Source organism: Artibeus jamaicensis, unplaced genomic scaffold (assembly GCF_021234435.1).
Source record: "Artibeus jamaicensis isolate MK-2021 breed Jamaican fruit bat unplaced genomic scaffold, CSHL_Jam_final contig_1015, whole genome shotgun sequence".
Classification (NCBI taxonomy): Eukaryota; Metazoa; Chordata; class Mammalia; order Chiroptera; family Phyllostomidae; genus Artibeus; species Artibeus jamaicensis.
In genome coordinates this window covers 17,466,639-17,491,690 of record NW_026521194.1, presented here as the reverse complement: position 1 = coordinate 17,491,690, position 25,052 = coordinate 17,466,639, and the positions used below count along the sequence as shown (strand labels likewise).

General features: G+C 40.6%; 1 protein-coding gene across 1 annotated transcript in view; it reads right to left on the bottom strand.

Annotated features, from left to right (window-relative positions):
• The window catches only part of DYTN (dystrotelin), a 43,903-nt gene that overhangs the window by 15,437 nt on the left and 3,414 nt on the right, over window positions 1-25,052 (bottom strand). The window contains exons 2-9 of the mRNA XM_037165888.2: window positions 21,582-21,656; window positions 18,790-18,991; window positions 16,959-17,044; window positions 16,357-16,457; window positions 10,632-10,703; window positions 10,217-10,380; window positions 6,706-6,817; window positions 5,071-5,219 (exon numbers count right to left, since the gene is read on the bottom strand). Coding sequence (XP_037021783.2) covers window positions 5,071-5,219; window positions 6,706-6,817; window positions 10,217-10,380; window positions 10,632-10,703; window positions 16,357-16,457; window positions 16,959-17,044; window positions 18,790-18,991; window positions 21,582-21,656 — 961 coding nt within the window. The remainder of the gene's footprint in view (window positions 1-5,070; window positions 5,220-6,705; window positions 6,818-10,216; window positions 10,381-10,631; window positions 10,704-16,356; window positions 16,458-16,958; window positions 17,045-18,789; window positions 18,992-21,581; window positions 21,657-25,052) is intronic.

Here is a 25,052-nt window from a genome sequence, read left to right as displayed (position 1 = left end):
ATAGTATTTTCATAAGAAATGAAATGTCTAGCTAGAAATACATTATAAGTTATAATTATAAATAAGCCTAAAGAAAATAATTATGAAGACAGGCTTCCCATAGTTAACCTTCATTTTTTTAAAGTTTAAATATATTAATAAATCAAACAGATGCATCAGTAAAAATTGGCAAATGACAATGGCAGAAGCCAAAAACCAGCTGCCCCCTAAACTATGTGTGGAAAAGAAGTTTCATCTGACTCTTAATCAGAGAGATGAAAATTAAGGCAAATGCAATATATTCTGCTCATAAAATTAACCAAATTAAAAATATGGTAATAATAGTCAATATTAGGAAGGATCAGTGAGATAGTTACTTAAGTTGTCTGGGAGTCTGATTTGATATATCTTTTCTAAACATCAATTTTGTAATAAGTAAGGAGAGTTTTAAAAATGTCACTCCTCTCATTTAATGATTTCACTTTAAGAAACATTCTGATGAAATAATTGGGCAACCACATACAAAGAATAATGTACAAGAATTTCAATAGGAAATTTAAAATAATAGCAAAAATCAGAAACAATCCAAACATTTAATAACAGAGTCTACTTAAATAAAATTTATACGACCATTAAGATGTTATTGAAGAATTGTAATGGCAATGGAAATGCTCACAATGTAACTTACATTGATAAAGAATTATGTAATCAATACCTTTTGCAGGATGATATAAACTATATACATTAAAAATGTTACCAGGAAGAAAGTATATTAAAATGTTAATAATGGTTATATTATGGATTGATTATACCTTTAATTTTGGTCTTTGCTCCTTTCTGACTTTTCCAACTTTTCTAAAATAAACACATGGCACTTTATGACCGAAGTTAAAAAGTTACTTTAAAACATGTGCCTAGATTCTTTGTTGATCACATTAACATCTTGACAACATTCTGCAAACTAAGGAATGAGTCACCAACTCCTACTGGACCATTACAAAAGGGCCCAGGTTGTGACGATAATGGTTCCTTTCCCTTCTGGACTCACCTGCGGACATGGGCTGCTGTCGCGGGTTGGCGGAGCCTGAGGTGTCATTTGCCGTATTCCTTTGTAGGCCTGCGTGGATGCTGTTTCCCCTGGACCAAATGGACTTCTGTACATTGGCACTTTAGAGCTATTGTATTGAATGGAGAGTTTTCTTAGAGATTGTAATAATTTTCCATTATGAGCTAAGACATTGAGTGGAGTCTTAGAAAATGTTAAATCTGTTATTAAAATTAATATCCAACAGTGGCAATAGGATAGGCCAACTTTTTTTCTTTGTGCTCTTTTCCCGCTACTCGGCTGATATTAATTAGCCAATAATAGGCGTGAAAATTCCATCCCCCTCTTCCTGACAACCTAGAAATGAGAATGCAAAGAAAGTCAGGGACAACTGCAGGGAACCCCCAGGTTGCCGTGTCCTGGCTGAAGACTGGGGGTTCTCGGCGCAGCTGTGGGTTGACTGTGACATATTGGAAAGAACACAGAATAGAGCAGACCCGGTTAAGGTCAGGTATGTTCCATTGTATGTAATTCCATCTGGTTTCATTCCGTTATTCAAAAACCATTTAAAGCCTCGTACCATCTTGAGTTATTGCAGATAAAAAAGGATCGTTAATGAAAGCAGGGAACTCCCTGTTCACAGAGACTTCACATTTAATAATCAGACAAATACACAATCATGATCTTTTGATATAATGTGATTTTTACTACAGAATGCAAGGAGAGTATAGGAACGGATGTGATTATTCTATAGTACATTGAATTATTTTGTTCAGGAGTGGGCATTTTGGGGTAGAAAAGCAGGACAACCTGTAACTTCTTTGTCACACATCTTGTGAGTGACATACTCTATTCCTACCCCATCTGAGATCAGTTCAGTACCTTGAAGCTATTCAACACCATTTTCTGTACTCATACAAATATTCACAAATATCAAAATACATATTGAATTTGTTTTTGAAATAAAAATGGCATTGTTTTATATGCAATATTTGGCCACTTATGTTTTTTCTCTTAATGTATGATGGTGAATAATAAATAGGTGCTAAAAGTTGTTCTTAAGTAGACTCATTGTGTTCTGTTGTATGTCTGTATCACATATATTCCATCATTTTTCTACCATTGGACCAGGAGGTTGTTTCTGGTTTGTTACCCTGCCCTCGAATGCCACAATATTTATCTTTATTTACTATGTAGAGTTGCTTTTATTCCTGTAAGACAGAGTTCAAAAAGTAGATTAAGGGCCAAATCTTGTGTATATTTTTATTGAGTACATCCCAGTCTTCTATAGTCGATCCTTCCACTTGAGCACATGAGCGCTAGATTCTCCCCACCCCGGCTGCTGAGGGGCTTTGCTCCACCAATTTTCCCCTTTTGCAGCAAATCATAATTTTCTCTCCAAAAACTCACTCTCTTCAGGACACCATTGTGCTTCGCTTTTTCCATCATAACAAAGCCTTCTCCTAACATGAGTCACTCTACCACCTGGACTATCTCTCTGCTTCCTGCACAGTAAAAAATTCTGAAAAAGTTTATCATGTATTATCTTCAATTCCTCATCTCCCACTTTCTCTCAAACTGCCTCTAGTCTGTTTTTTTTATACTGCCATTGCCCACAACGCTCTTTTTGAGGTCGTTGGTCATTTTCTTATTGCTCAATCCAAAGGTCAGTTTTTACTTGACCTAGCAGTAGACCACGCATGCCCTCCTCCTTGGCACACTTTCATTCATCATATTCAGACATCGTTATAGATTCTGGAAATACAACTGAAAACAATAAAAGGATTCTCCCTACATGGAGCTTTCATTATAACAAAAAAAAGTAACATGTATAACACAGGTGGCAAACATAAGGCCTGTGGGCCGAATCCGGCCCTCCACCTTGTTTTATTGGGCCTGGCACCTTGTTTCTACCCGGCGGCAGGGCTGAGCTCTTGTTTAACTGTTAAAGAGTAGTTACATTTATACAGTCCTAAAGTTACAGTCAGTTCTTTACATTCACTCTTTGAGGGCTGATGTGGCCCCCGGTGAAAATGAGTTTGACGCCCCATATTATATGAGACGTCAGATGCTGGTGAAATACTTTACAAAATAATAATAAAGCAAAGCAGGAGGATTGACAGTGCCCGAGTGGAGACAGGGGCTGAAATGTTAAGTGGGTAACCAGGAAAGGCCTTAAGAATAAGGTAACATGTGAGCCAAGATCTTTTGTGGATCTTTGGGAAGTGAGGCGGCAAGCCATTCAGAGAGGTGGCTTATGGGTACCAATTCTTTAAAGAAGATATTTAAGTTTTAAGAGAAGGCTTAACCTCAGGGGAAGAGGGAGGCATGAGGGCTGGAGCAGAGGGAGTGTAGGTGGGGCTGGGGCACGGAGGTGGAGCAGGTTATCGGGGGCTCACATATGTAGGACTTTTCTGAGTGATGCTATGATTTTTACTTTTTAGCTTAAAAACAATGGAAAGATACCAGAGGAATTTAAGGTGTGGGAGTTTGGGGGAGATGAGCATGTGAGGAATGTGATCATATTTGTGTTTTTAAAAACTGAGTCAAACTTCAGCGGTCAAAAGGAATGCAAATCAGAATACAGATCTTTGTGTTCTAACCATGAGAATGCAGGGATTTAGACAAGATATCAAGTATTCAATAAATCTGATGGCTAACTGACATATGTTATTATTATTCTGCTAGGGAAAGGTGCAATAAATGGATTGAAGAAGACAGATAAATTAGAACCTGATGTTTTTGCTTTCGTATCAAACACCTGAATGACTCACAAATTTTATAAGGATATAATGATGTCAACCTGCTAGCAAATGTGACACAAACATAATGAATGCCATCAAATTGTGAAGCCGATATGTACTTTTTCATTTAAAGAGCTATATAAATATCTTTAAATTATACCAAATAATAAAATGGCAAAATAACCACAGAAATAAGGCTTGGGATTGAGAGAGAAATACACTGGTGGGTGTCTGAGAAAAGATTAGAGAATTCCAGAAGAAATTAATACTAATGTAAACTGATCCTTTACAATGGGAGTAAATAAATTATTCTGTTTTTTTCTGACCCAAATGTTTAATGATCATGAGAGGTAGGAAATGCTACCTCTTCTCTTTACCTTGTGAAATTTTAGATTATAAAGAAAGGGTTACTTCAAAAGTTCAGGTCACAGAGACTTTTTGGAAGTCATCTTTAGACTGTGGTCAGGTGTGTGACGGGGTCTCATACACCATGGGCACCATGTGCTGCGGGTCAACCTTCCGGAGCAGCGTGGCATTCTGAATTTTGAGGGTTAGCAAAATTCACAACTTTTGACCCAAGATTTTCCTTGAATAAATTTATCTTAATAAAATGTTAAAAATATGGGAAAGGTTGTAGGGATATTAAAAACAGAATTTAGGGGGCACAAAATCTGAAGATAACTAGAATTTTCAATGAGATAAGGGATTGCATGTGAATTATGGCACTTATCAGGATGAGAGGGAGGCCATAAAAAATGACATTTTGGAAGTGAATGACATGGGAAATGCTCTTCATTTAATGTAAATAAAAAGAAAAATAAAAAATTATATCCAGAGCATAATTCGTTTTTGGATTACTAAAATGTGAGTAGCATTCATCTGTGAGCAATGGAATACTGAGTGTCTTTTCCTTTTTTTTATAAAAATGAAGTGTTAATTCTAAATGAAACTTTAAAAGCAAACCAACTAAAAAGGTAGGGATAGAACACAAAGTTATTCAAATACTCTAATATTAAAAATCTTCTACAGAAAACTGTAGTTGAAAAATAATTAAATAAATTTTTAAAAATCGTCTGCATCTGATGCCTTTAGTTGCAATAACTCTCAATATTGGGATGGAGCACTTGAAGAGATTTTGCCTCTGGTTCTACTTTAGATGAAAACGCACTTCTGGAAGGGAAAAGCAGGTCTCCTTCTCCCCGGCCTCCTGCCTCCCTCAGGCTCACCAGCATTATCAGAGCTGCTGCTCTGTGCCCAGGCCCCCGGCGGCCACTCCCCCAGACTGCCGCTCACAGCGCTCACCTGGCCTGTGCGAGGTCACTCGTGTCCTTTGGATTCACCCGGTCCCGCAGCCACTGCCTTCTCCCAGCTTGCTTCCTCCGACAGCCCATGTGGACCAGGTTGTTTCTGACGGCCCTGAGGAGGAGCTTCGTGTTCTCCTTTGCGGACATCTCCTGGAACGGCCAACAGCGCAAAGGGTGTCCGATCAGTCTCGACATGCTCTTCTTCCCCTACTCGGGCAGACCGGCTGCCCCAAAAGGTTCTGAAATTCCCTCACTGACATTTACGTCCTCAGAAAAATCATTTTGCTTTCTTACTGCCTGGATTTCTTCACGCCCTCTCTGTCTACGTGCACACACAGCATACATTTCCAAATTACATACCCCTGAACTTCTACAATAACTGTTCTTCCTTGGAGCAACCTAGTGATGTGGAATTTTAAAGCTAGAACAGGGGAAGAAAAGAGGAGTAAGTTCATGGTTGTTAACATTTGGGTGGTGGATTTTTTTGAGAATGGGGCGATCACCTGTGGATTTATCTCCAAGAAAATGCTCATATATTTAATTCTGTATAAAATCTCAGTGGATGCCCAGACCATTTAAAGTTCATCCACCAACCCCACATTAAGAAATTTTGTCCCCCACACCCCCAAAAAGGCAAAGAGGGAGTACAAGGAGTTGGTATGGATTTTCAGCACTTGAAACCTGAAGTGCAACAAGTGACCACACGGTGTCAGTCTAACACCGATAAACCCTGTTTCTCCCCAGGCTTTTAGAAATGGGAAGATCACGTGCCAATGAACCCGAGGATTTCGGTTAATAATATAGTTTAGTAAAGCAATGCCCACTGGGAATTACTTGGCAAGACGCAGGCACTTGACTTTTGTGGACCACTCTCGCTAAAGGGGAGAATGAGAGAAAACTGTCCTCTGAGAAGCCAGTTCATCAAGACAGTCCACTCACTACTGCGGTCCTTGAGGGTGATGCCATCTGTACAGAGAGATTGGTCCATGGAAACTTTGTGACGTGAAGAAAGTGTCCTTTCTGAAAAAACTTAACTACTCTTTGTTTAATATTCACTATCCCATTTCTCTTTCTTCTTAGAAAGACCTGAATTCTCTTGTTGAATATTAAAACTTTTCAAAAAAAGTTTTAATATTCAAACTTTCTTTGAAAAGTTTTAGTTTTGTGCTGTTCCACTCAAGATGGTGATAGTTATCTTTTTCTTTGATTTTTCCTAGAGAAGAAAATACCCGATGCCTTGGGCTCAGGAGAAGTCATGTTAAAAAGGAAAACGCCCCCACTGAACTAGCAGCTAGAAGCCTTGTTGCCTCGCCTTTCCCTTTAAATCCGTGCCCACTGCCCATGCCTCACCCGCCTTACACCTCATTTTCTACCACACAGTCCAAGACTGATGGCTTCTGACTCACCTTTGGTCAGCCTTTTCCTGTCTCCAAAAGTTTAACTAAAATTTACAATGTAAAAAAATTATATTGAGAGATATTTAAGGTTTCCTTTGCCACATCCTTAGTCTTAGATATTTATCAAGCATGAAAGGAACAGAATCCATGGTTTTACTGGAGGGAAAGTTTTTAAACTGCTGCAGCTGGTACTAATGCGACTTGTGAACAGTTTGCTGCGTTAAGGGAAGTGTTACCTGGACGCGGTGCTCACTCACAGGATGAGACTTCTGGTGGGACTTGCTGTGCAGGCCAGATAAGAAGCACAGCTGGCAGATGTCGAAGTCGAGACACTTGAGACAGCGGTATCTGCAGATGACAATGGAAGCACAGCTGACATTGCTACTCGCAGGTGAACACAGAAAATGACATTCGGGTGGAAAACAAGCAGAAACACACAGGAGATGTCTGAGCTGCCAGGTGAGTGCGACATTTCTCCCAAATTTTGCAGGGATGGATTCTGAATGGCTCTGATGTGTTTATCTAATTGAATAACTCTTTTGATGATATTTTTAAAATATGGCATTATATTCATATAGTTTTATCCAACAAACTGTAGTGTAACATCTCATTCATCCCTGCCCCCAAATATTTACAAATGCAGGGTAATGTGTGCTACAAACTTTACGACAGACCCTTCAGACCACCACTACCAATGACCTTGAAGCAGAAATGCAAACTCACTGTTTTGGAGGCTGCCTGGTCCGTTTGAGATTTTCAATAACCATTGGTTGAATTAAGCCAAATGAACGCCAGTTTCTTCACCAGGAAAATGGAACTGGTAAACCCTGCCCACTCAGCCTTGCAAGGTGCTGACAAAGCTTTGAAAATTATTCAGCATGCCTAAATGGGGAGGCTTTCACTTTTTACATGAAATGTATAATATAACAAAGTATATTGATAAGGATTATTTGATAAGCCACCCATACTGGCTGCTTTATCCAGCATTATGCATGATTGCAGTCAACTCACCTAGGACAGTATGTGGACCCTGACGTTGCATTAGTTCCTCTATGCTCTGAAATAACCAGCAGATTTATGGGAGGGGGTGCAGTGTGCATAATGAGATTAGTTTGTCACCGATGCCTTTACCAACAGAGAACTAAATTTCTTTCCCAAACTCATTTCAACCTTCAATGACTATTAACGAGCATAAATGTGACATGTACTGTGAAAGTTTAACAGCTGGTTCAGGAACAATCCTTAGTTTTTGTACTTTCTCTTACTTTAGAAGGCCCGTACCCTCTTCCTGCTACCTCCAGATCCTATAACACTTCTCTGAAAATGGCTTTATTAAGCTCACTAAACAAAAAGCCCGGAGGCTATTGCTGGAGTTCAGCAGAGCCAAACACACAGGAGCAAGGTCGGGACAGTAACACTCAAGGTCAGGACAGTAACACATTCCAGCAGTTTCTAACAGATGCAGGCTACAGCTCCAGGAGGCCTGTGACATCCTCTGACACCCCCTCCTTATTTTACTTACACAGAAACTGAGGCCAGCTCACCCAGCTATCTCATGTATGAGAACTGAACATGGCCTTGGATGTCCAGGAGACGGTTCCCACGGGGGCCCTTCTGTTCTGAAGAGATAGGAGATTATCTAAAACGTAACAGGTGGCACTGCCTGCCCTCTCCCTCTGCTGTTTTTGGACTGGAGAAAACCATTCAAACCCTTTGAAACTCTTTCATAATATAGGAATAATTATATCTCCTATACATTACACATAATGATTTTGAAACAATGTTCAACGTAATAGCTGTGTTTTATATCATTGCAAAGTGAATTCTGTATGTGCTCCAGTATGGGACACATAGGAACTGCTGAATTAATACTTATTTATTGGCTAAAGGATTATAATACACGTAGAACATAGTTAATAATATGCATGTTCCTCCACTGTCCAATAGTAAAAGAGCTTATTTTTCATTGTAATGTGGAGATTTGTTTGGTGTGGCTTACTTGGTTTTCAACAGTCTTGTTCATTTATATATATTATTGTTTTAAGTTCAGTTATGGGAAAAGAGCTTTTCATGAGTGAAGTTTCACTGTGCCAGAATTCTTTTCAAACCCAATTTATTTTCTCAGCAAAATTAAAACCAGTTTCCCAGTTTCTTAATGGGCCCAGCATGTTTAAGATTTGGGGCTAATCAAAATCCCAAAGTGCTGAGAAGAAGAGAAACAGAGGGAGCAGGGGCCAGGCCTGACTCCTTCCGCCTCCTGCCCCTCCGGGGGCCCCTCCTCGACTTGTTTTTGGCTATGCAGGGCCCCAGAATAAGTCTCCCTCCTAGAATGTATCAATCTGGCACGCAGACTATTTTGAGCTAAAAAAATTAAAGCTTCAGGAGGTTTTGTTTTCTTTCTTGTTACCTGCCTAAAGGATTTCAGATAGAAAAACCTGCCTCAAGAAGGGAACCTTAGCGTAGTCACCTTCGAACCCATGAATTAAGACCCGGAGGATTCAAGCAAATAAGTTTATTAGATTCCCCTGTGCGTCCCACCGTTTCTGGGTGGCCAAGCATTTGCTTTCCACATATTTCTCTTCCTCATCTGCCTGTGAATCGCCTGCTTTCCCCTTGAAACCTCAGACCCCTGCCTCCCTCTCCCTGGTCCAGAATGGCACGTAAGCCACAAGTGCCCAATGTGTCTTTGGATCTCTTATTCTTATGGAATCCCCATATGTACCACTGAAATAAATTGGGTTATTTTCTTCTGTTAGTCTGTCTCATGTTAATCTGAGTACTAACTAGCTCAGCCGGAAGAACTTAGAAAAGTAGAAGAAAAATTATTTTTCTGTTCCCAGAGCTAGCTGGTAGTCCCAGCTCATCTGCCCTTCCCCATCTCCTCCCCTGTACCTGCTGTGTTCACTCACCAGGACAGTGGTGTCCCTCATGCCTTGCCTGGGTCTGTTGGTTTCTTTTTTTATTAATAACTCTAATTTCACTTCTTATTGTTTTATTTATGGGAGGCCTAAAACATCCTTTCCCTAAGATGGGATTCTTGGCTGTCCTGCTCAAAGATCTGACTCTTCTACCTCCAAACCTAGCTTTCAAATACGCCCTCTCTCTAGGCAGAGAAGAGACGTGGTGTGGGCTGCTCCCAGAAAGCTTGTTCATTTCTTAGGGTCCAAGGACATCCTCAGTTGCCACCACAGGGAGGCAGCAGAGCATCATGGTTGCAAAGCAAGGATTCCGGATTCAGACCACCAGCCTCTGCTGCTTGCTAACCATGTGAACCTAAGCAAGTTATTTAGCTTCTCTGAAGTCAGGGATAATAATGCCACCTTTTATAGAGAGTTAGAACAAGAGTAAATGAAATAATCCATGTGAACCATACAACCTAACAGTTACTCAACACTTAATAAAGGCAAACCATTATTATTGTTCATATTATGGATGGCTCCAAGATATTTAAAAGGTTTTTTTTTGTGTGTGCAACAACAGAAAATATTTTTTCCCTTAGGGGAATAAAAGTGTCTACTGGTTAGAGTATAAGTCAATGGAAGAATTTAATATTCCATTAATTATAGAAGATGAAACACTTATCATCAACTGGGATCCTTCATGGAGGATATTAGTGTAATTTGTCTCCCAAATTAACTGAATCGCAGATGTGCGAGAAGGACCACAGAAGGGATCTGCTGAGACGCAGCTACAGCTCTAGACCCATCTGGGAACGACTGTCCGTGTAACACTGGTGAGTCACTGTACCTCCGTCCCGTGATTGGGAAGTTCCTGCATATTCTACACCGAACAGGATGAGTGACCGTTTCAGCGGCTGACAACTGGTGGCAGGTCGGGAGCCACAGGAGGAGGGGAGGCTCGGACTGTAACCAAGATAGGAATTTCTCTTCTTTGATCGCTGGGCTCAGCACCTGAAACACAATGGCACACCTGGATGTGTTTCTAGAAACGACGGGATAGGCGAAAAATATATTTTCCTCTTCTGGCTCTGTCTCTGTGAGCTCTGCCAAAAGAAGTTCATCACATGAAAAGTCAGAGGCAAGTCTAGCCCTTCAAGCAGGTTGTCTGTCTGGGAGGCTGAATGGCGTATCAGGTCTGTAATTTAAACGGGCCAGCAAATGTGCCAGCCTCTCTTCCCCAGGGACATTTGCGTGGCACTCACCCCTCGGAAGCAACTGCGTACAGCCCTTTCCACAGAGCCCAGAGCACGACTCTCGCCCACGACGGCTGGGATCTGCAAGAGGCAAGAAACCCTAGGTCAGCTGTTAGGAGATGGAGAAATACGTGGACACTGACACCAGCGTGCCTGATCGGTGGTGCACACAGCCATGGGGCCACAGGATGGGGTACGCTGTCTCAGTGCAAGCAAATGAGAATGTGTAGGTTTTGTGCAATGTATGAAGAGACAATAGGAGAATAAGTGGGAGGATGTGGATCTGGGAGAAGAAAAGAGGGTGAGAAGAAGGTCTGGCCATTGGGCAATACAGGGACAGCTTTCATTGTTGCTTATGATCTCAGTCAAATTATTTAACCCTTTTTTGCTCTTGTTTGCCTATGCAGTACATATAATGATGCTGTGTGAAAGTTCAGAGCAGCTTTAAGGTAAACCTTTTCAGACACTTTCACATCATCTCACATTAACAAATGCCAATTTCTGGGGTAGGGCAGGGGTCAGTCATTGTCCTTGTTTAAAACAAGGGGCAATTGAGGTTGGATACTCTCTGCTCAAGGTTAAACAAAGAAAGTTATAGCCACAGAATTGAGATCTCTCTCCAAGACTCCTCGCTCTCGTGAGGGGCTCTCACAAAGCTTAGTCACACTCCAACCCTATGTGTACTCGAATGGCTCAGTCTACACCCACTCACGGGTTCCACCTTTCAATCACATTCACCATAAGGAAGTTAGCCAAGGGACTGAGAACCCTCCCCATCGCCAAGATGGCCAGGAACTTGGATCTGACATTATCTATACGCACATTTACATTTACCTGTCACCTCTGTTTACGCCCATTCTGTCGCAGGTCCTAATTTTGTGTCTGGTGTCTTCCACAGCACAGGCTGTCAGCAGGCGCTGCCTGTAAACTCGGGAGTAATTTCAAGACCCTCCTGCTGAGTCCATCAACTCGAATAAACATTCGTCTAATCAGGAAAGTGGCACTTAGAACCACTTTGCTGACAATTAGCCAGGCAGAAGTCAACAAACATTTGCGTAATAGTGACAAGATGGCTTGTACTTTAAATGGATAATAACCCCATCACCAGCTGAACAGGAGTAACGACTCTGTATGTTATTTAGCCTTTGTCTGAAAAAAAAAATAGCTCATTACCCAATGCTGGTGAACTAACTGGACCACTTAGTTAGACATTGTCCTTGAGCCGTAGGAAAGGGGTTTAACTAATTTGTGAAATGAGGGAAGTGTCTCAGATGGGATGGACCTGCCATCTCTGTGATTCAGACACCAGTCAAGAGAAAATTCACTTTTGTAGTGGGTTTTAACCTATATTTTTGGCTCTAAGTGGGAGCACAAAGATTTTGTGGATTAATTGCCCATTTGACTAATTTCTTTCAGGTGTTCTGGGGAAGAATTAAACATGACTAGATGACACACTGGCACAGTCAGAATGCCACTTGAGATGATAATTAGAGTTCTTGGGGGAGGGGTTTGAATCACAGAGTGAGACCTGGAATTTTATATAGGACTCCATCTCTAAGTTCTTAATGGAAGTCAATGGGATCATAATTTGCTATGCAAATTTCTTTCTTCCTAACAGCTTTCTCAGGAGCATAATAATGCGTTGGGGGAAGGCAGTGCTCTGCGGGAGCTGCCGTTTCAGCAGCTCATTGACCTCAGCTGAGCCTGAAACAAGGGCAGATTTTTTGGGCCTGTGGGATGGGGTGTTAGCCTGAGGCCAGCAGTCAGTAGGCAAGAACAGGATTTCTACAGAAGAAGGAAAATGCCCCCCATTCCATCTTCTTTAATCACGCGCATCTACACAGGCCCGTTTTAGAAGCCTGATTGTGTAAATGAATGGACAGATTTTCCCACTCTCTGGTTCCCCACCAGCTTGGGTCCTGAGATGTGGGGACTGTGAAGCATCGCCTCTGCTGCAGAAGCTCCTTGAGACGTGCCTGGGAGTCAGCAGAAAACTGGCATTAAGATCCACGTGCTTCCACAGCTGCCAGAATTGCTCTGGAATAACAACGCTTGACGTTTTAACCTTATTGATTTACCAAAAGTTATTGTACTTTAAAAATTTTTTTATTTTATTTATTTATTTTCAGAGAGAGGGGAAGGAAAGGAGAGAGGGAGAGAAATATCAATGTGTGGTTCCTCTCATGTGTCCTTCACTGGGAACTGGCCTGCAACCCAGGCATGTGCCCTGACTGGAAATCGAACCGTGACCCTTTGCTTCACAGGCCCACGCTCCATCTACTGAGCTACACCAGCCAGGGCAGATTTACAAAAAGTTATTGTACTTTTAAGAAGTATGAATATCTCAAACATAGTTTGGAATTTTTAGAATAAATTAAACATTAATTATTGTGATTAATAAGAACATAAAATTTTATATTAAGACCAAAGCAAAGCAGAGGTAATTTTGTGTAGGTTTGCCAAAACATGCACTCTGTCCTAGAGTTCTGAAAACTGTCCTCAACACCCACTCCCTAACCCCATCTCCACTATCCCAGTTCAGATCCCTGGTCCTGCACGGTACCAGAATATACCACCCCAAAATGTGCCTCTTTGGCATAGGAATTATTTGAGCTAAAGGCCATCTACTGAGAACCAGTAGATGCAGGAAAAACTCTAAAAATAGGGCAAAAGTTTTACTTTCTAAAGAAAGTGTAATTTTTAAAGGGAATTTCCATGTGCCAAAGATATCTCGCTCTCCCTACTAGGAAGAGATGAACTCTTAACAATGCTTATTATTGGATAAGAAATCGGCTTCAACCTGAATTACAAACCTTACTAAACAACCCTTGTTCATCATACTTTTCCTGGTCACGTTCTCATAACTTTCCTCTCCCAGTCGGAGGCTCAGAATCTCCTTTCTTTTATTTAGCATAAGATGGTGTGAAAGCCAGAGTTCTAACCATCTCTTTGAGTTACTCATCACTGGGTGCTCCAGTGTGATGCACTATGCACATGTTAATAAACTTGTTTGTTTTTCCCTTGTTAACCTGTCTTTTGTCCATCTAATTTACAGGGCATAAGCCAGATAACCTAAGAAGGATAGAGGAGAAAAGATCATTTTTCCTCTCCTATAGCCTACATCCAGAAGAAAAATAACAGAAAGTTAGTATGGCTTTACCTGTTCAGAAAGTGTAGTGTGGGGATGTTACAGGAACTAGACAAAGAATAGAGACATGCTCCGAATGGGTAAAAGGTGGAGTGGGATGGCCCCCACATATGCACAAGGCAATCCAGAGCCCACTTAACCTATTTGCAAAAATGCTTGTTTGGCTACAATATTGTACATAATTTTAACATTTAATTAACATATTTGCTTTAAGGAGGTTGAATTTCCTTGCCCAACAAAGACAACTATATTAAAATTACACATCTTAAAGCAAAGAAAATCATGGAAATCTTAACTATTTGAGTATTCTGCATTGCATTTTATTTATGCTTTCATTAAGCATTTGTTGAAAGCCTAGCACCAGGCACTTTTCAAACCAGTGGTTAAATAAACATGAATGAGCTATAATCCTTGCCCTTAAGAAGCAGTCTAGTGGGGAAAGGATATGTCTAGGTAAAAATCACAACAAAGATTTCATCAAAATAAAAGGCTTCTGCATAGCTGAAGAAAACAGTACTAAAATAAAAAGAGAACCAAACATGTGGGAAAACATATTTGCCAAATGATACCTTAGACAAGGGTTTAATCTCCAAAATATACAAAGAACCTACATGACTCCGCTCCAAGAAGATAAGCAACCCAATTAAAAAATGGGCAAAGGACTTGAACAGACACTTTCCCAAGGAGGACATACAAAAGATCCAGAGACACATGAAAAGATGCTCAATATCACTAGTTATCAGAGAGATGCAAATTAAAATCACAATAAGATGCCACTTTATACATGTCAGAATGGCCGTCATAAACAAAGCAACTAACAACAAGTGTTGGGGAGGTTGTGGAGAAAAGGGGACTCTAGTTCATTGTAGGTGGGATTGCAGACTGGTCCAACCACTATGGAAAACAGTATGGAATTTTCTAAGAAAACTAAAAATAGACCTGCCTTTTGACCCAGCAATTCCACTGCTAGGATTATAGCCTAAGAACCCTAAAACACCAATCTAAAAGAACCTATGCACCACAATGTTCATAGCAGCACAATTTACAATATAAATGTCATATATACATGACATTTTTCGTGTCATGTGCTGAAAGCAACCTAGGATCCATTCATCAATAAATGAATGGATCCAAAAACTATGGTACATTTGTACAATGGAATTCTATGCAGCAGAAAGAAAGAAAGAGCTCCTACCCTTTGCAACAACATGGATGGAACTGGAAAGCATTATGCTGAGTGAAATAAGCCAGGCAGTGAAAGACAAATACCATATGATCTCACCTTTAACAGGAACCTAAACAACAAAATAAACAAGCAAGCAAAATATAACCAAAGACACTGAAATAGAGAACAGGCTGACAGGACCAGAGGGGAGAGGGGAGGGAATCTCAGGAGAGAAGGGGAAGAAGGGTTTACAGGAAAAAGTATAAAGGACACATTGACAAAAACTATGGGGGTGGAAATGGGAGGGAGGTGGGGAGCATTGAGGGAGGTGAGCTGGGATGGGAATAAAAGACAAAAAAACTGTACTCAAACAACAATTAAAATAAATAAATTTAAAAAAATTGACAAGTACTATAACAAAGTTATACACAGGGAGTTAAAGAAGCTTCTAGTGAGGAGATGACTAACATTTTAATGATCTTCAAAGATGAACAGTATTTGTCAAGTGTAAGGACAGGCAGCAGCGTTGCGGACAGATGGAACTGCCTGAAGTCACACCTGGAGACCTTGGAGCACGGTGGCATGGTAGGGATTTTGAAATGCAGAAATGAAAAGGATGGAATGAGTGTAAGGAAAAATGAAACACTATGGAAGAAGCAAAAGAAACCACTAGTAATCTTTTTTAATGGTGATTGTCTGAATCTACAGACCTAAGTATCATTGTCTTTGTTTAGGCTATTCTACAACTCTGCAGAGATTGAAGTTAACTTGTAGAAAACTTATCTCAATGCAAAGAATTCTTATCTATAAACATGCATGTAAAGTCTGTCGTAAGCAAAAACAAACCTCCCCTTCTCCCCAAAGCCAGTCTCCTATTGCCTTCAAATTCATTTTAATGTTTGTAATCCCTTAGTGTGGCTGGTTTTTTTGGTATTTATTTCAACTAGCTATAATATTTTTACTAGTGCCTCCTTTTAATTAATAAGTTAAATAAATTTTTGGACACATGTTTATTTGATATTTGCATGAGAATCATGATTTTACCTCTTTTTGAAAAGAGGAGGATTGGTTCGAATTATGCAAGTTTGCTTGTGATGCTAAGGACTTGGGCTTTATTCTGTAGATGTGAATGGCCAGCGAGGAATTTTAGGAATAGGGTGACATGTGCATTTTGGAAAAGTCACTGGCTGCACTGCAGAGGAACAGCTGGAGAGGGAAGAGGCTTGAGTTGAGAAAACCAATTAGGAAGTGATTGCAATAGATCAGACCAATATTCAGATAATAGCAGTGGCTACGGAGCAGAGGCATTGCATGGCGAATTATATTAATGTATAATTGACACTGTGAAAATTAGAGTCTTTAATAACAAATGTGGCTAATAGCTGGAACAAATTAAGAACTCTTAAGTGTTAGAGATTTACCTGCTGTAGATCTGTTAGTAGGTTTCTCAAAACCCTTCGAGTCATGCGTGCCCCAGAATCATAACCTCCCCTGTTATTTTCCGCATAGAGCTGAAAAAGAGCTAGACACATAAGGGAGAAAAGAAATCTTTAAATTAAATTCTTACAATGTACCTTTGAGGAGGATAGGCTTTGAATTCTAAACAGCGTATTTGTGGGTATAAAGGAAAGGAAACAGAATGTTCTCCACTTAATTCTTTGCTTTCTATTGTGAAGGATTTCCAAAATAGATAATTTGATAGCTACGGAAGACCCAATTCCCATTTCAGCCCCCTGATAATTCAGCACATTGGTAATGAAGACCAAGAGGTTTGTAAACAGCAATGGAAGGAGAGTCCCAGCCTGTAGAGGAATAATAACCACTGGAGCCTAAACAATCCTTACACTGGATAACCACGTTGTGAATAAGAAGAAAGCATAACTCAACATCTTGGAAAATTCCAAGTCACGCTGAGTATATGCTGAATAAGAGCCACATGGCTGGGATATAGGGCTGAGTGAGGAAGATAATGCATTAGAGATTTAGAAGCCATTGCATTTCTCAAAACTCCTGCATCTCTTACCTCTGTATTTTGTAAGAGGGCTGTCCCCTGAGAGAGCAATCAGGGCAGCGGCCGCAGGTGCGAGCTTGAGAAAACCCGTTCCCATGCTACATGGCAACAAAGCACAGAGACAGGAATGGGAAAGGCAGGGTTACTCTTGGTGAAGTGGTTCTAAAAAGCATAACTGTTGATGGACATTTCTGACATGGTGTTACAAGTTCAAGCTTCTTGTGGTCTGTTTTCCTCTCTCTAGGATTTGACAGGACTAATAACTGCATTAAAATATTTCATCACTCATTTATGTGTGCAGCTCATATTTGTTAGGTGCCTTCTCTCTGCTAAGCACTGTGCTAGGCACTGGGGACAGAGGGCTCCACCCAGTCTTCATAGAGTGGGTGGTCTCACTTCCTTAGGACTCACATGCCTGGAAAACAAACAACAGAGACAAGGACCAAAAGGCATGCAAAAGGGACAAACGCTTATACATGAAGAAATCACAGGCCCTCGGTTGGAGCCTCGCCACCCTTTGCCCACTGGTTGTGCAGGTTTCACCCCTACAAAACAATGTATTAAAAGCGAGGGTATTTCGAGGCCAGGCACTGATATCAGGCATGACCGTCAAAAGCTTAATGTTTAAGGAGGCTAAAGTCATCAAAAGATAACGTGGGAACATAGTCATATGTTATCTGTGCAGTTAAAAAAACAAACAATAAACTAGAAAAGGAAATACTGCAAGGAATTTGTCAGTTAAACTATGCTTGCCTCTGCGAGGCAGGCTTTTAGGTGACATTCCTTCTTCTGTACTCTTTCCTGTACTTTTCAAATGTATTATATTCACTATGAATTTTTAAAAGCCCATTCTAGAGAATGAGGCTGGCTGGGTCAAGGCACATGAGGTAAACAGAATGAAAGGAGACAGAAGACTGGTAAGCCCCAGAGCCAGCAAGACACCCTGAGAAACGCACACACATGCACGCACACGCTCACGCACGCACGCACGCACCATTGACTCCAGGGCACGCACAATCAAGCCTTTGACATGGTCTAAACCAGTTTGTAGGTGTGATGAACTGAATGTTTGCTGCCTTCCAATTCTTATGTTGAAATCGTAACCCTCAGTGTGATGGAATTCGGAGGCGGGACATTGGGCGGTAATTAGATCACAAGGACAGCATCCTCATGAGTTAGGTTACGGATCTCATAAAAGGAACCTCACAGCGCCTTTCACCATTTGAGGACACAGAAGTAGGTGGTCTTCTATGATACAGGAAGCAGGTCCTTGCCGGGCACTGGCCAGCACCTTGGCCTTGGACTTCCCAGCCTTGGAAACGGTGGGAAATAAATGTTTGTTGTTCAAGCCACCTAGTCTAGGTAATTTATGTTGTAGTAGCTCAAACAGACTAAGACAACAGGTTACCCATCCACTCATAGGTCATTCAAACTTCACATATGAAACAAAACAAAACAAAACAAAGTGAATAATTGGTTACAAAGAAATAAGCAAGGAAATAAGCTACTAGGGACTCAAGAGAGAAGTGTACATTTTCTCAACCATAGATGTATAATTGCCATAGCTAAAGGTGTGTGTGGTCTCTACTGGAAATGAGTTTGTACAGAAAAAAGTAATGTGAAACTTTTTTCCGTTTTTGCAATCCATGAGTCCTTTATATTAGTGAAGCTAATAAACATATCTTCTTCACTCCCCTCCTGAATGAATAATGCATTTGTGGAAAACAAAGAAGCCACCTTATATATCCAACCGTAAGCAGTCGTTACACAACACCAAATGGTCAATGACTGGTGGCAACAAAACACTGCCACGGGGGTTGTAGTGCCCCCTCTATGGCCTCACCTGTCATATATCATCGTGAGAAGGCTCAGAGTGAGTTCCGAGGCTCTGGGGTGCACCTGTCCTGGCGCTTCCACCCTGACTCCCTGGAATAGCTCCTGGATGGCCTGGGAAAGATGCTTTACGGAGAGGGGGCTCTCTTTTGCTTCCCAGAAACTCTGACGCAGTAGGACGTGCTGAACCTGAGAGCTGTCAATCAAGTCCACTGTAGGAAGCAAGTGAAGAAGAGATGAGTCTGATTTTCTGCTGGGAACAAAAGGCTTCAAATAAAACAAGTATTTTAAGTTTAATAAGTCTTTTTTCATGGCAGACATTTCTTTCAAAGAAAATTAGATATGACCTCTGTTTGGATACATATATCTTGTGTATAATTCAGATGTTACTATTCTGGCAGCCGATTTGATTCTGGAAAAGCGCAGCTGTTAGTAAAACATAGTTGTAATGTTATTTTCAGTATAACCTCTAGGATGTTGTTTTATAGAATGAAATTGAAAGGAGAAAAAGTGAAAAATAGCCTTGCAAGGAATTGAAGGCACTCTGGTGAAAGGTTGGGGAGAACATTTTTATATTCTTTAAGTTGATTGAGCAAATTTACTGTTCATGTTCAAATATTGCTTTTCCTGTCTGCAGCCTGGCTACAGAAGCAATACTGTGTGTCAAAATGCAATTGTCTTAGTTAAAAAACCCAGTGATCTCTCTACAAGAGCAGTTACTGAATTTAATATCAGGCTCTCTAGGTCCCACCTTTGCCTTAGTAATATTTCTTTTTTCGACCTTGGTTCCATTAGTATTATTTTCTGAGGAAGGCACTAAATAAAACCAAAGTTGCTTACAAAAAAATAATGGCTTATTTCCTATCTGTTTTTTACCACTTACTAAACATTTTACAAGGCAATGAATATGAGGAAGAATGAAATAGAACTCACCCTATGGCTTCTTACAGACGGAGGATGACAGACAAAATTAATAAACACCCAGTTGTGTCGTGTGAATGATGGGATGTCAACGGCACCAGGAGCTGCTGGCATTTAAAACGCTTCAGCCTGGGCAACGATGAAACCCTGTACTTCTCTCTACTTCATAAATCAATCTCGCAGATAAGAAATCTAGCAAGTATAATACAAATTTTTATTTGTTCTCTGATACTGCTTTTAAGGGGAGAGTCTAAAGAAGTGAGGAGTAGGTTCCGGGATGTGACTTTAATAAAAACCTGGCTGCAGGTGGCGGAGGCTGCCGGGTCTTTTATCGTTCCTCAATCGCAAAATCTATCATCTTGGCCTGGCATGCTGCACTCAGGGCATTCGTGACTTCTGCTGAGAGTTCTGTATTACAGCAAAGCAGATAATACTGGTATCCATTAATCTCACCACAAGATTTATGCGGCGATGCTCACCAGATCCTGCTGCCTGAGACTCACAGTATGCTTTACCTCTGCCTATGGGACTTTTTGGTTTCAAATTTTTATTTGGATGGCTTTTCTGGGTAGAACTTTGCAACTACTAGTTTTATCTCTTATTCATATATCCCATGAGTATTATTTATATTCACTTTTTCTGATGCCAGGGTTAATAAAAAATACAAGAAGGTACACCCTCAGGTAACATTGTTTGTTTGCACCCAGGCCGAGTGAGAGGCTTATGTAAACATTCGCTGCTCACTTCAATGGGAGAAATTCTCCAGGAAAACAGCATAACTGAGGGTGGGTAGTTTAGTGTGCCTACTTGGCCTTTTGTTGATCCCCGGAATAACAGTTACAAGTCAGTTTATTTGTCTATATTAGTAATCTTTTAAAGTTTTTTTTTTAAGTCAAGAATTCCCGCTTCAGAAGACAAGGCAGCATGGAGAACGGAGAAACACAGAGTTGTTCTGGGTGAGGAGAGGGTTTTTGAGTTCTCTGGTCTTGCCTCTTCTTCCTTTGCCACGTTTTGTGTCCCACATCACACACGCACACACATGAGCACAGTTCAAAATTCCTTGGTCTATCTCACTGACTAGCAGAAAGCAAAATATAAAAGAATTAACCTTTACGAAAAATGTTATGTATATATAACACAGGTTTTTTCTTGTCTGATATGATAAGTCATTTCACATTAAGTGATTTTTTGAAAGTATAATACAGACATTAGAAATCAATAATTGTAAATATGCAGAATGCCTGTCGTTTTCTGCAGCCAGGACCCAATTTATTTCATGCTAGAAAAATTTGACAGGGTAAATGTTATAGCGTTTATTTTGCTTAGATAACAGTATAGGAAAAGAAAACTAGAGCTTTCAATTCAATATAAATTTAACACAAAAGAGCAGTTTGCAGGGAATTCTCAACATAGTTTTAAAACTTATGGCCCAAGGATTATTCATCTGAACCTACTTCTGCGTGTTCAGAGAGATAAGAAGTACAATTTAAAAATGAAAACCTGGTACGGTAGAGGAAATTTAAAGTTTTTAAACTGAAATCTACAAGTACAGATTCTAAACTCACTTTGTAATTTTATTTTGCTTTGTGTCCTGAAAAGGAAACTTTTTTTTACAGAAACCAAATAGAAAAAAATTTTAAATCTTCATCCAAAAATGATTCTCTATTTCAGTCAATGAAGCTGCCCTTAGGTTGACCGCACACAGCATTCCCCTCCCCCACCCTCATACCCACCTTTGTCTTCTGTTACAAATGGAGGAAACGAGCAAATCCACCTCTGGAGTCTGACACTCACTCACTTACATGAGTTTTTGTTTTCTTTGTGCTTTTCCACCGCACTCAGGATCAGATTATTTCAAGTGTTTCAGAGAGTTCTACTTACATTGACACATGGTTTGCACAGACCGTAATTTGAAGGCTGTTCTATAAATGGAATTCTCAGTACTGTTAAGAGCATCTGCAAAAATAACATGGAATAATGGATAAATGACCGTCTCCTTAGATAAACCCCACATACTGGAAGGGAGTAGAGGTCGTGTAGCTGCACTTGATTTTGCAGGTGTGGAAATGAGTGTCTGGATAGAGTTCTCTTTTCTTTCTGGGAACAAATGGTAATGCTCTGAATCAGGGTGTCCAACCTGCGGCCTGTAGGCAGCTTGCCGCTCAGGGTGGCTGGGAATGCGGCCCAACAAGAAATTGTAAACTTACTTAAAACATTATGAGGGTTTTTTGTGATTGCGTGTCTTGGTGTATTTAATGTGTGGCCCAAGACAACCCTTCTTCCTGTGTGGCTCACAGGTGCCAAAAGGTTGGACGCCCTTGGCAGAATCTTAGGTTGCAGGGGACACTGGACACACCCTCTGAGTCCACCAAACTAAGGAACCCACCGAAAAGTTAGAATCCGTCCACAAATTTGCCCACTTTTTTATACAAAAATAAAACAGCCTTATTAAAGAAACAATAAAAAACTCAGAATATAAGCTCAATTTTGTTAATATATGCTAGTCATCTATACACACATATATTTGTATGTATATAAAAAGCAACTCAAGAGCTATCCATCTATTCATTCACTCAGCAGATATTTATCGGGCTTTTGCAATATGGCCCTGGCATGATCCCTGGCCCTTGAAATATAGCAGTTAACAAAACAGAGAGGAATCCCCGCCCCGGGGCGCTGGACTTCTGGTGGCGTTTGCCAAGCTGGTAAGAGTGGGGATTCCAAGTGCTTACATTCTTAGTGTTCATAGTGATTTTTTCTACTTGTTGATATTACCGACATGTTTAACACAGAGCATATGTTATTTTTATAATCAAGAAAGAATTATTAACATTTCTTCTTTTGAGGGCTTCTACTGCCGACATCACTGCAACAATGGCTAACATTTCTGAGCACTTACCAGGCACTGAGTGCCGACTTGCCCATTTCACAGTGTGAGGAAAAGAGAAAGCTCTGGAGCCACACCCCGTTCCTTTTTCTTTTGGAGAAATTAGTTTACTTTTCATTGATTTCAGAGGGATGGAAGGAGAGAAACATTGATTTGTTGCTTCACTTATTTATGCATTCATCGGTTGATTCTTGTGTGTGCTCTGACTGGGGATTGAACCTGCAACCTTGGTGTATCAGGATAATGCTCTACCCAACTGAGCTACCCAGCCAGGGCTTAATTTACTTTTATGATCTTCAGTCTCTTTATCAGATAAATAGGAGTTATAATACATTCTTCAAGGGTATTTTCACGATTCAAAAAAGAAAATGTAGACAATATACTTACTAAATTATTTCTCTTCCCTGAATTTCCCACAATTTAAATTTGTTTCATTGATCCTCCAAATTTGATTTTAATTTAGTTTAAGAGATTTGTCACAATCTCACAGAAGAGTTTTTCATTGACTAAGATGGAAATGATTAGTCTTCCTATCCAGAAAAAGTAAAATTCAAAAGAATGCCATGGACCTTGGAGCTCACATGACTTTCATTATCTAGGCTTAAAATTCTCAGAACTGCAGGTTTAGGAAATATCTCTTGAGTTCCTACAATACCAGGCATTGCTTCTAGAGAGGTTTGTATTGAAGTCATCATAAAGTAGCTTTTCATATGTGTTAATTTATTCAGTAATTACACATACACACACCCCACCCAAGACTTGAGTGCACATTAGGTTCCAGGAACTGTGCTGGGTCCTGAGGACACGAAGGTGAGTCAGGAGTTTCTCAGTGTCGAGGGAGAGACAAGCTCCCTGGGCTAAACACGGGGGGCTGCATACTGAAGATTTCCCAGGGGAGATGAAGTAGGAGCCGGCTCTTGAAGGAGAAGTGGGAAACTTTCAGGGGATTAAGTGGAATGAAAGGTTTGGGGAAATAAGGTCATCAGTGTAGGGAAGAGCATGTTCAACGGCACAGGGTATGAGGGCTATAGAGGTCAGTTTGCTGGAATGTGTAAGAGACTCTGGGGAGAGAGGACAGAAGGTAAGTTGGTCTGAGTTCAGAGAGCATCTTGCCCCAACTTTTGATTATGCATCTGGAGGTTAGGGTCATTCCTGGGGATGGGATAGAGATTTGGTCATTAGTGTTGGATTTGGGCCAAACCATATCCATCTATTAGATTGTCTAAGTACAATGCTGTAGGTGAAGAGAAAATTGGGCTAAGTGACAGAACTTTTGAAGAACATAATATTTAAGTAACAGAGGAGGAAGAGAAACTTAAGAGAAAGAAGGAGAATAGAAAGCCAAAGAAACCAGAGATGCCAAATGGTAAAAAGCCCAAGGAAGGTGAGTTTCAGAAGGTCAAGACAAGCCAATACTTCAGTATCTGAAAGCCACAAGGAGATCAACTATGGGCTAAATATAGTCTTTACTTTTTTTATGATTAACTTGTTTATTAAAGGCTTTGCAAAAGCAATTTTAGTGTGGTCACGAAGGTCAAAACCAAACTACACAGGATCAACCAATAAATGTAAGGGGAAGAAAAACATAGAAGAGGACACTCTCAAGATCTCTAATCGGAAGAGCAGACGAGAGAGCCGTAAATAGAACAACACATAAAATCAAAATTCTTTTTCAAAGAAAGAGAGATTCCAGAATGTATGTATGGGTCAGGGAGGAAGAGCCAGGAGAAAGAATAGGCTGAGGATGCGAGAAGTGGGGATCTAGGTAGTACTGGGTATAATAAAGTCCTTTTCATTGGGAACCTGTTCCTTTAGCCACCCAGCATCCATTCACCTTTCTTCTGGTGAACCACCTCTCCCCAATCTTAGTCCGTGGACTTCTAGTAGTGTTAACTCCATCTCTCCAATTTCCATTGAGGATGCGTGGCCCAGGCCTAGCCAATCAGTGAGAGCGTTATCTCCCTCCCTAGACATGGGCACAGAACCAAGGTCAAGCAAAGAATACACCGATGAAACTTGAATCAGGCACTCTTTGTTCAGTTATCAGGGCAGAAAACTTATTTTTTCCCGTTGACTTAAACTCGGAACCATAGATGAGAGCAGCAATTCCTGTCTAGTCAGGGCGTGTAGCTTAAGAATGAAAGCAGCATCCAAAGGGGAGCAGAGATAAACTTGGAGATGTAAAGGAACCACACCTTAGTTACATTATCTGGGCCAAGGGCGAGCTAGTCTTCCTTTGGGTAATTAATAATATAAGATAATATAGGCCCTTTGAGTTGCTTTTTGAGTTGCTTGCTATCACAAGCAACTGAAGAATTGCTAACTGGTGCGATCCCTGGGGTAGAGAGAATGGATGGGGAAGATGCGCAGGTGAAGGAATTAGCTTTGGCAAGCAGCCCATCCCTGCCAGAAAGAATAAAAGGACGGGAGAGCGGGTGTGGGGAAGAGGGCTTGTCTGAAGCCTT